The sequence below is a fragment of the Lagenorhynchus albirostris genome, chromosome 2 (genome assembly GCF_949774975.1).
Source record: "Lagenorhynchus albirostris chromosome 2, mLagAlb1.1, whole genome shotgun sequence".
NCBI lineage: Eukaryota > Metazoa > Chordata > Mammalia > Artiodactyla > Delphinidae > Lagenorhynchus > Lagenorhynchus albirostris.
The window spans coordinates 47,465,748-47,477,821 of record NC_083096.1 but is presented as its reverse complement, the minus strand read 5'-3'; the positions used below and the strand labels follow the sequence as shown (position 1 = coordinate 47,477,821).

The 12,074-nt window shown below is 41.1% G+C and overlaps 1 protein-coding gene across 4 annotated transcripts in view; it reads left to right on the top strand.

The window, feature by feature from the left end:
* NPL (N-acetylneuraminate pyruvate lyase) overlaps positions 1 to 12,074 on the top strand; it is a 49,478-nt gene that overhangs the window by 23,879 nt on the left and 13,525 nt on the right. For 2 of the 4 annotated variants that reach the window (XM_060131972.1, XM_060131982.1), the window contains 6 exons: positions 521 to 596; positions 2,244 to 2,336; positions 3,112 to 3,260; positions 3,426 to 3,472; positions 6,038 to 6,122; positions 10,151 to 10,190. In XM_060131972.1, coding sequence (XP_059987955.1) covers positions 521 to 596; positions 2,244 to 2,336; positions 3,112 to 3,260; positions 3,426 to 3,472; positions 6,038 to 6,122; positions 10,151 to 10,190 — 490 coding nt within the window. The remainder of the gene's footprint in view (positions 1 to 520; positions 597 to 2,243; positions 2,337 to 3,111; positions 3,261 to 3,425; positions 3,473 to 6,037; positions 6,123 to 10,150; positions 10,191 to 12,074) is intronic. The other 2 variants (XM_060132001.1, XM_060131992.1) reach the window with 1 other exon arrangement.

Below are 12,074 nucleotides of genomic sequence, written 5' to 3'. Positions count from 1 at the left end.
ACGTAGTAAAGCCTCCATGAAAACGCCAAAGGACAGATTTCAGAGAGCTTCCAGTTTTGTGAACTTGTGGAGATTTGGGGAGGGTGGTGCACTCGCACTGAGAGAAGACATGGAAGTGTTGTGCCCTTTCCCCATGCCTTGCCCTATGCATCTCTTCTATCTGGCTGTTCCTGAGTCATATCCTTTTATAAAAAGCCAGTGATCTCGTAAGTAAAATGTTTCCCTGAGTTCTGTGAGCCTCCCCAACAAATTAATTGACCGAAGGAGGGGGTTGTTGGAACCTCTAATTTATAGCCCATAGGTCAGGAGCACAGGTGATAACCTGGCATTTGAAATGGGGGTAGGGAGCTAGTCTTGTAGGACTGAGCCCTTGACCTGTATCTCCAGATAGATAGTGTCAGAGTTGAGTTGAATTGTAAGAAACCCAGCTGGTGTTTGAGAATTGCCTTTTGAGGTGGAGAAAACCCCACATTCACACACATCAGAATTGTGACCAATTGTCTTCTTTCTTCTTTTAAAGGCCCAACATGCAGCAAAAATAGGAGCCGATGGCATCGCTGTCATTGCACCTTTCTTTCTCAAGCCATGGAACAAAGGTAGGTAGATAGGTCAAAACGCACAGTGCTGTACATGGTCCGCTTCTTTATGCCTTCATTCCAAATGGTTGTATTTAACTCATGAAAGTAAAGTCTTATGGACTGGAGGCATGAAGTTGCAATGGTACAGTAGTTCTCCGGAATATTCAGCCTCCCTGGACCCATAAAAGAGAAGAAAAGACTCCATTAAAGGACTTCAGCTCTTTTGTCAAGTAATCTGAGTAGGTCATCCACCAAGCCCTGGGTCAACCTACAGGTGCCTGTGTTTGGGTCAGGTGTCCACTTTTGGCCAATCAGTTGCGTAGAGTGTCAGAGTCACATGGCAAAGCATGAGACCATTGTTCTCAACAAAAGAGGAATATAAGTAATGGGCATTTTGAGACTACATGTACTATTCAAATTTGAGTAAGTGATGAATTTGAAAAGAGATTTCACAGAAATATCCATTGTCTTCCAAAATATCAAATTATTGTTTTCTCTATGGAAACTATTTGTGGTTTCCAGGTATACTGAGTCTTTTTAATCCTTTTGATTAGCAAAAATGCAGTACAAATTTTAAAAGGATTAAAAACAGACAAAATGTTATTCGCATGCATGATTAAACAAATCCATAGCTAAATGTATAACAGGTCAAAATTGTCATGAAATATTACCTGTTATCAGTAAAATAGTCGTTAATATTGGTAAGTAATTTAAATACTGCTATTTGGGAAATTTAGAATGAACATTTTTAAAGTTTTTTTCAGATGGTTTTAAAAAATTTTGCATAAGACAAATGAAAAATAACAATACACAATAATTTTGTCAAAATATTTATTATCACAGTATTCAAATGTGTTCATAAGCGTCTCTCCCACTATTCAGTGGCATCCAGATGTAAGCAATTCTGCTGGATTTATTTATCATCTGTAGTAATGTTGCTGCTGAAGTTCAAATTGGATGATGTAGAAAATCCCAATTCCTCAGTAAACCAGAGTGAACTGTCTTCTGATATATGTGAATTTCTCTCCAGAAGGGAAAGGTACCAAACTCTGGTTGAGATGTGCCACTACTTTTATGACTTCCCATTTTGAGCAGATGTTGTTTATCTTTTTGTTGTAGAATTTACTGTTACAACTTTATTCCGAGCTTAATGCAAAGTCTTTGCTGTTCACTGACCACACTTACCCTTCTGGGTAAGAGGAAAAGGATCCTGCCTGATGGGCTTCTGATTTTTGTAAGAGTATTTCATGAGCTTCTCTTAATATGTGGGAAGATTTGCACCAGTTTTTTAATAGCTCTTTAGTATGGTAGGAAACTGGTCCTCTTATTTTGGCCGTTCTACAGAGAGGAAAATAAAACTTTGAATAAAGTGAATTGCAAAGACATTGCAGTAGCAGTCTCAGAGATGGTAAGAGTGGTCAAGAATTTTTGGCTTCCAAAAAGGATGGTTGCATTTCATTAGACGGTTCTTTTTTTTTTTTTTTTTGGCTGAGCGGCCTGTGGGATCTTAGTTCCCCGACCAGGGATCAAACCCATGCCCCGTACGTTGGAAGCGTGGAGTCTTAACCACTGGACCGCCAGGGAAGTCCCAAGGTTCAGTTTTTACTGGCGAAAGCCAGTGTTTTACACTTGTTCACACCATGACTTTTCCTGCTGTTCTTTCAGATGTCCTGATTAATTTCCTAAAGGAGGTGGCCGCTGCTGCCCCTGCGCTGCCGTTTTACTACTATCACATTCCCGCCTTGACAGGGGTAAAGAGTAAGTACTGCTTCTGTTCATGTTTCTTCACCTTCACCTCTCACATCGTACCCTATTTCACTAAGAAACCCCGGCTCCACCCCACCTCACCCTGTGTCACGAAAGCATAAGACTGTTGACTAGATGGTTCCAACAGCTCCAAAATAAGTCACTCTTATCAAAAATAAGTCAGCCCTTATCAGTCATTGACACCACCTTATAATGGAAGATTTTTAAGTATGAAAGACGAGTTGACCCCTACGTACTTGTAGCAGACAACTTGTGTCTGTCACACACACCTCTCCGTCTTATGTGGGAAGACATAGCCTGTAAGCCCCACTAAGACAGCGATTGGGTCTACTTTGTACCCTACTGTGTTCTCAGCACCTGGCACACAGGAGGGTACTGCGATCTCTTCTCACTTTTCTTTTAGGTTTTCTTTTATCATTATCATACTTCTCCAGCAAGAAGATTGTTACAGTTAGATGAAATTTATTAGGTTGTTTTTAAAATGCCATTCCTTTCTAACTTCCTTAGAAGAAAAAATAGAAGTTGTGCTTTATAAATGTCCATCTATTGTCTTCAAGGAACAGAAGATTTAGGGTTACAATTTGATAAGTACAGAGGAACTAGGAGGCAAGGGCAAGTGATTATGTTCAATATGTTCAATCTGCAGCCAGTTGCAGCTGAGAGCAGCCCCTGGCAGCTCAGTGCAGATGTGTGGCGCTAGATGAGATGTTCTCTTGTTATTTTCTGGGGGTGTACCGGTGAATGAGACATTTATTGTTTTGAACAGTTCGTGCTGAGGAGTTGTTGGATGGAATTCAGGATAAGATCCCCACCTTCCAAGGGCTGAAATTCAGTGACACAGATCTCTTAGACTTCGGGCAGTGTGTTGATCAGAATCGCCAGCAACAGTTTGCTTTCCTTTTTGGGGTGGATGAGGTAAGTTTCCCCCTGGCATATCCCAGCAGGTTAGTTTCCCTCTGCAACACTTGATGTAGCCGCTATATAGTAGCATCTTTTCTCTTCTCTTTTTCATCAAAGTTAATACTCTCTGTCTGTTTCTTTTTTTTTTTTTTTTTTTTTTCTCTGTCTGTTTCTGATCAGCAACTGTTGAGTGCTCTGGTGATGGGAGCAACTGGAGCAGTGGGCAGGTAAGCAGGACTCATTTTTCCCAATGCTTATTAGTGTAAAATCCCCCACAGAGGCAGTCATCACCTGCGCGGTTGTATTTCTTGCAAGTACACCTTTTCTAATAGAAATTGCCTTTCTTTGCCACATTCTCTTAGTGAAAAGGAATGAACTAGGGCTTAGCACTTTGTTAGCGACTCAGTCACTCTTATAAGAAGCATCTGTTGCAGTTAGGGGTGAGGCACAGAAGCTGAGAGCATGCACAGAACTTCTTTATCAGAAATTATTTGGTTACAAATAACAGAAAGCCATTCAAACTAGCTTATGTGAAAGAAGGTAAGTTATTATAAAATACTGGGAAATTTCATAAAACCCAAGGGGAGGAAGTGCAGTGAGGTCTCAGAGAAGATGAGAACCTAAAACTGCAAAGCTCTCCACAGCCAAGGCAGACCGTTCTCCCCCTGTGGTCCTTTGGACATCCCTTTATTTGCCTTTCTCTCCAGATGGGCTTTCTCTGCTTCAGCATGCATGTGGCCAGTCATGGGGCCCAAATGGGGCATCTCAGGATATCACTGGATAGCACTGCCAAGTCAGGTGTCCATGTAAGGTCCAGTCAGCTGCAGCTAGGAAGGTAGAATCAGTGGCCTGATGTCTACTCAGCAGAAGGCCTAGGGACGTTCAATTTGGCATGTCCACTGCACATGTTAACCTAGTTCAGTAGCAGTGTGCCTGTGAGCAGATTGACTGAACTATTTACATTAACTGAAAGTGTATTTCCTCCCTGTGGGAAAAGTACAGGGGAAGCAAAGTAATACTCATAGCATATCTCGGTGAGCATGGCTTTGACGAAGAGTAGTTGGGTTGGATGTAATGGTAAGTAATGGTTTGTTCACTGAGCCAGGCTGCCTGCAACATCCATCATCACTACAGGCCATTTCCTCCAAGGAAACCTGAATGCCTGGATCTGCTGACCTTGGAAATTCTTTTTTTTTTTTTTTTCTGGCCCCCATACTAGGCATTTTTATTCTGTCAACAGAATCTGAAAGCGAAGTACATTTGATTACACTTCACTTCTCCTTAATTATGATCACATTCCTCTCTAAATGAGGATACATCTGAGACCCCTGGGATGCAAATTAGAGTATTCTGAAACCCCTTAGACATTCAGGCACATATCGCGACTTTGGGTGTTTCACATCTGCAGGTAACTTATCTCAATGATTATATTTTATTCTTCCCTACTTTTTTATGAGAAGATAATGTGAACTTCACGTTCTCAGAATGCCTTGTATTGACTCCAGGGACTACACTTATGAAGTACCAACAATATTCTGTTCCTGGTACACCAAGATGAAGCTCTTTTCTGATCCTGAGTTACTGTAGGAGAAGTCATTAGAAACTGGGGAAACATCTTTGTTCTGAATTTCTAGAACCTTCTGCCTTGCTGGTTTCTCTAAGAACGCAGTGATTAGTCTAAGATATTTGTCTTTATTGGTAGAGTTAGAGATTCTTTTTTAAGTCAGCAAGAACATTTTATGATATCAAATAACATTCTCATCTCCATTTTTTCTGAAATGTAATAGAATAAGCAGTATGAAGGGATGGTAAGCTTCTCGACAACTCTTGTTGCCCTTCTTTGAGACATAGTTTCTTCACAGCAAAATGGAAACCACACCTACCTCACAGGGCTCTGAGAGGATTAGACATGGTTTATGTCAGGCACCCGGAATACAACAGTCAATAAATGGTCCTTGTACTATTATTATCCGTATTAATATTATTACTAGAAACTAGTCTCTGGGTAACATATAACTTGGCAAAGAATTTAGGTAATCTGCTAGTATTTGCCCCTTTTACTGTGGTGCTACATTCACCCAGTTCCTCAGCATAGGGTTTTTGGGACCCACCTCAGATACTACATTTTTTTATTTTTATTTTTATTTATTTATTTATTTATTTTTGGCTGTGTTGGGTCTTCGTTGCTGTGCGAGGGCTTTCTCTAGTTGCGGCGAGTGGGAGCCACTCTTCATCGCGGTGCGCGGGCCTCTCACTATCGTGGCCTCTCGTTGCGGAGCACAAGCTCCAGATGCGCACGCTCAGCAGTTGTGGCTCACGGGTCTAGCTGCTCCGCGGCATGTGGGATCTTCCCAGACCAGGGCTCAAACCCGTGTCCCCTGCATTGGCAGGCAGACTCTCAACCACTGCGCCACCAGGGAAGCCCTCAGATACTACATTTTATCCACAGTTCTTACCTAGCATTGCACCTCTGTGTGCGCCCTGGGCCAGGTGTTGCCCTCAATCACTCCTTGCCAAATACACCTCTGTCTTCCACTTTTTTTCTAACTTTACCCTTTTCCTATTTTTCTCCCTTTTCTTTATTCCTTTTGGTGTTCTCTGCGTCCTCTGCACTGCTTAGTGTTGCTGGAAAACTCAGAACTGAAGACACCTGATCCTTTAATAGATTAGGGCCTAAAAATAGACTTCTGGAAGGCTGGGTAGATTTTTCCCTTTTGAGCATTAGAGGGGTTTGAGGAGCTGGACCTTCTCGCTAAGTTATTGATCCTGAAGATGTGCTGTTTTCTTTCCAGTACCTATAACTACCTGGGAAAAAAGACAAACCAGATGTTGGAGGCTTTTGAACGGAAGGACTTCTCCTCGGCCCTGAACCATCAGGTAAGCTTTCTTTTCCCTTCATATAAATCATAGCCTTTTTTCTTTCCCACTTGAGAATTCTTATTTTCTCTCATCAGCATTCCTACCACACCTGCCCTCCTTAAGATTGCCTAGCTGCTTCTTTCTGTATTTTCCTTCTTTTTCTTACTTTTTCTTGTTTAAAACCAAACCTGTGCCCATTATCCATGTTTCCTGCATGTCTCATCAGGACAGGCCCCACACAAGAATGACTCCTTTCTGTTCCTCCTAGAAATGATCTTATTTTTAGTCTACATTCAAAGTATTTTTATGACTGTGAAATAACGGTGATAGATTTTTGGGGAAATGACCACATGCCATCCCCTTGAGAACTTCACACTTGAGTCACCAGAGTATATAAGGAAGCTATGAGGCTGGTGATCTACAAAAGGGAGACTTAATCCAAAGTCAGAGCAGGTCAGTCCTCTTTGCCCTGGAAATGTGCTGAGAACTGAAAACATTCACCAGGCAGGAAACAAGAGCTGAATAGGTGATCCAAAAGGAGACACTGGCTTTGAAACAGGAAGAGAAAAGCAGCAGGATCTGAAGTGTTCCAGGGAAGACCCCTGGGGGAAATGGTGGCTGCTGTTAATGTTACAGGGAGGACAGCCTAGCTGTCCAGAGAAGGAAGAGCCTCACCGAAGGGTAGAACCAGCCCCACAGCTGGTAGTGTGTATACGTTAGGTAAACAGAATAAGGTGGAAAGAAATAGGGTAGGCACTACAGAGAAACTTCTGGAGGCCGAGAGGCCCAGGAACTTTCAGGATCATAAAAGTGACTGAGAGGAGTGTCCCAAGAAAATGAGTGAGAATGAAAGGCATAAGCAAGATCAGAGCAGGTGGTCAGTCCCAGTAAGTTTAGATAAGGGATCTTTTGAACAGGACAGGCCACCATCAGGGCAATCAGAAATTACAGAGCAGAAGTCGCAAAGCATCCTGGAGGTTTGAGGGAGTGACCTGAGCTCCAACCAAGAAGAGAACAGGAGGAAGCAGTTGCCAGCAGTGATTAAATACATCCCTACCCTTTAACCCTGAACACTGAGCAAGCCTAAATCTACTTCCAACTTAACTTAAAGTTTAAATAGCTTATTTAATATTCACCTTTATTCAGCCCCAGACCAGGTGAAGCTGAAAGCAGGAACAGCGTAAGGACTTAGGAAGCTATATCAACTAGATTAAACATTGGCAAGACTTTGGTTTAAATTAAGATATGAAGTCTGGGGCTTCCCTGGTGGCGCAGTGGTTGAGAGTCCGCCTGCCAATGCAGGGGACAGGGGTTCGTGCCCTGGTCTGGGAGGATCCCGCATGCCGTGGAGCGGCTGAGCCCGTGAGCCCGTGAGCCCGTGAGCCCATGAGCCATGGCCGCTGAGCCTGTGCGTCCGGAGCCTGTGCTCCGCAACGGGAGAGGCCGCGACAGTGAGAGGCCCGTGTACCACAAAAAAAAAAAAAAAAAAAAAAAAGATATGAAGTCTGAATTGTGTGGACTCTGCCATCTCTTTTCTTTTTTCTTAATTAGTTTATTTATTTATTTATTTATCTTTGGCTGCCTTGGGTTTTCGTTGCTGTGCGCGGGCTTTCTCTAGTTGTGACAAGCGGGGGCTACTCTTTGTTGCGGTGCGCGGGCTTCTCATCGCGGTGGCTTCTCTTGTTGCGGAGCACGGGCTCTAGGCACGCGGGCTTCAGTAGCTGTGCCATACGGGTTCAGTAGTTGTGGCTCACGGGCTCTAGAGCGCAGGCTCGGTAGTTGTGGTGCACGGACTTCGTTGCTCTGCGGCACGTGGGATCTTCCCGGACCAGGGCTTGAGTCCGTGTCCCCTGCATTGGCAGGTGGATTATTAACCACCGCGCCACCAGGGAAGTCCCTGCCATCTCTTTTCATATACGATTTTCTTTTTCCTAAGTTTCCCAGAAAAAATTATTTCTGAAAATTTCAACCTGTTCTGAGCTGAATGATGTGAAAATCGTAGGATGGAGTAAACTGTGAAACAGCTCTGATACGGAACCTTTCCACTTAGTGGTTTCTTTTATTGGCTGATTCAATTTCCATCTCTTTTCCTTTTTTTCTTTTAGTCCTACTCAAATAAATCATCTCACCCAAAACAGTATTGCTAAGCACTTTAGTTTACCACATTCTGTTTTTTCTTACAGAAAGCAAGTGTGAGCAGGTCTCATTTACTCACTTATTAATATACCATGGGCTGAACTGAATATATAATTTCAATAAAACTGGTCTCTGCCCTAAAGGAGTTTGCAGTCAAGTGAAGAAACAGATAAATAAAAAGTTAGGGCTAAACTTACTCATTCTCATGGACTTTATTTTTGGCTGTGTTGGTCTTCGTTGTGGCGGCGAGCGGGAGCTACTCTTCATTGTAGTGCGCGGGCTTCTCATTGCAGCGGCTTCTCTTGTTGCAGAGCACGGGCTCTAGGCGCGTGGGCTTCAGTAGTTGTGGCGCACGGGCTCAGTAGTTGTGGTGCACGGGCTTAGTTGCTCCGCGGCATGTGGGATCTTCTCGGACCAGGGCTCGAACCCGTGTCCCCTTCATTGACAGGCAGATTCTTAACCACTGTGCCACCAGGGAAGTCCATCATTCCCATGGCCTTAAATGCCATGTTATATTTACAAAGTGAAATGACACATGTACAGAGATATTCCTTATAGCATTGTTTATACTAGCAAAAGATAGAAACAGCCCAAATATCCACCCATAAGGAAATGGTTAAATACATTATGTTTGAGTTATTTAATGGAATTATATACAGCCCTTTAGAAGGATGAGATACTTTTATATGCACACATCTGGAGAGATCTCCATGATACATTAAGTGTAAAAAAAGCAACAAAGTAGAGACTTCTGAATGTAATGTGCCATACTCTGTGTGTTAGGGAAGAAAAGAACATGTGCATTTATGTTTGTAAGGCTTGATACCAAAATTTTATTCTGCATTGACTTTTTTATTACTAGTATACAATTGATTAAAACAGCATAAAAGTAAAATGTTATTGAAAATGCATCTCTTGATGAGATGAATGGGAATCTTTTTTTTAAGAATTGCTTCATGAATTTGTGGATGAATATCCTTTAATGCTAGGATGAGTTAAAATTCAGCATCAATACTATTTCTGTTTTTTGCTTTTATAGAAATAAGTGCTGTGATACCCTGTTTATATATATTAGTAGATAAGAATGGAAGAAACTTTGGTATAGCAATGTCACTCAGTTCTTCGAGCAGTTTTTGAGTCATATGCTTGATCATTTAATGATTTTCAACTGACAATCTGAATCACAACATTAAAAGCAAAGTTGAAAGGAAAAAATTGAAAACCCTATGATTCTTTAGAGGACTTGTTATCCATTAATTAAAGGACTCACTCTGTCAGCTCTCTTTGTGGATGCCAATGCCAACATTTTGATTTGCTCCTTTATTTGGTTCCCAGAGGTGTCCCAAGGCAGTGATATAAGAGGTATGTCTTTATTTTTTCAAAAGTAGGAGAAGGACTGTGAACAGGGAAATATAAAAGGACAAGCTACACCTCCATTATGTGCAACTTCTTATTCTGATCAATTTTAGAAATAGCACTTACGGAAGTTGAGGGTCTAGAAATTGCCATAAATCTTAGCCTTGACCAAGTGCCCCTGAGGTATCTTGGAAAGTACCCTAGAGGTTAGAGTACCCCAGTTTGGAAACTGCACTAGCTGATAAGGTTACCTCTGTAACCTAGGTGGGTAAAGGTTGCCTTCCCCATCCTAACTCTCTATTGTACAATTCCTTCATTGGAGCTTCTTTTCTTCATGGGCTCATTTCATAAAAGCTTATATACATGAAAAGATCCTACCTTATCCTGGGTAGATCTCAGTCATCCTCACGTGGCTGTTCTCCACTTCAACAGACCCTCAGAAAACTAAGGTGTGTGGACTTTTTAGTTTGGGGTTTCTGCAATTTGACCTCTAAATTCTTTAAATTATCACAGTTTAGTAATTACTGACTATAGATTTGTTTGTTCCTTTCCAGTTTTGTATTCAGAGATTTATCAACTTTGTGGTCAAACTAGGTAAGTTTCCCGCTTTGTCTCCTACTGGAGAGTGTAAAGGAAATAGACTTTCTCTGAGCGTTTCAGAGAAGGTGATGAGGGACTTTCATCACTTTCTCTGAGGGTTCAACAAGAACACCTTTTAATCAGCTACAAGCAAAGTTTTTTTCCTAATACTAACTTTCAGGGCCAATCCTATAAAATGGTGAAGTAAACCTAGTTGGAAGGTCTTGGCAACCTTCTACAAATCTCTCTCCTCCATCTTAGCACTTTGTTCACCTCCCCACTCTGCTCACACACCATTTTTTTTAACCCCTTCTCTCCTACACCATCAACACTCCCTCCCTTTACTTGCCTCTGCTCATTAAAATTCTACTACCACACTATAACTGATGTAAGCCTAAGTGTTTAAAGGAAGGCAGTTTGAATACAGATCTTACTAAACTGTGAATGACTGACAGCTCTCCCAAGAGTATCTGCAATGTTAAAAGAGTTTATTAACACAAGTAAGCTTAAATGGATGGAGGTTTGAATAATATGACAATGTAAAGTTTGAGGGAAATACAGTGAATTTGAGTAGAGAAACCTCTCCACAGTCTCCTAAGTCTTATCCCATAACAAATGATAAATGCCACTATTCACTCCACTTCCGCAAGAGATTGGCCCTTCCTGAGGACCTGGGTCAAGTCCAGGAAAAGTTTTAGGTTTATTCTTGGCAGACCTCCTACCTTCCTTTCAGAGCCTTTCTGCCTCTTCCTGGCAACTCCTCCCAAGCCCTAAGCACCTATTATGTACTGTGCCCCTCATTCTCACAGGGTTTTCAGCCAACTCTTTATCCTTCAAAGACAATGCTTCCCATTTGCTTTTCCACTTTGATGATTTTTCTCCTATTTGTGTACCACCAGTACTATTATTACCTAATATCATTCCCTTGTCCTAAGCAATACTTCTCACAAAATCGTGGGTTTAGCATATGTTCCTAAAATGCATTAAAGTAGATTTTGAACTACTACTAGTTCTATAGTTTTTTAAAGAACTAAAAGTTTACCTGTACATATAAGATCACTTTGCATACCAGCAGTGATTCTGCAGTAGTTTTGTAAAGTATAGCTGTAAGGTATTAGCTGAAAGGATTTACTCTTTTGCCAGATTTTTGGCATTTTAAAAGAGGCCTCTTGAAGACAGGTTTTATGATCTAAAAGAACATATCTTTAAAGAGCTCGTTTCAGACTTCCTTGGGGGTTGGAGTTTTCATGGTTTAGTCAAAGAAAGACTTTTTTTTTTCTTTCAGTTTTTTTGAGATAAAACTGACATGCAGCACTGTATAACCCTGTTTCTGTTTTATTATGTTTGTTCATTTTTTGTTTTTTAGATTCCACATATAAGTGAAATCATACAGTATTTGTCTTTTTCTGTCTGACTTATTTCACTTAGCATAATACCCTCTAGGTCCATCTGCGTTGTCACAAACAGCAAGATTTCATTTTTTTATGGCTGAGTAATATTCCATTGTATATAAGAGAGACTTAATCTTAATAAACATGATAAAGCCTTATCGTGAAGGTAGCTCTTAGTCTTCCACCATTCATAATAAGCCTAGGAGGGCCATTTTGCATTTAGCAAAGTATATTCTATATATTTAGCCAAGCTAGTATTTTTCTTCCCAATGCTCAATGGTTACTGCAACCAAATTACCTTAGTAAAAGAAAGTTACTTCTCATACCTTTGATCCAAGAGCAATAGCCAGTTAAGAAAACAAATATCTTCCTGTGCTGTATTCTGGATTACTTCCTTAGATCTACCTTCAAAATCACTAATTCTATCTTTAGCTATGTTTTCTACTGTTTAGTTTTACTGATTATATATTTTTAATTTCCAGCATTTCTTTCTGGCTTTTTCTTCCAG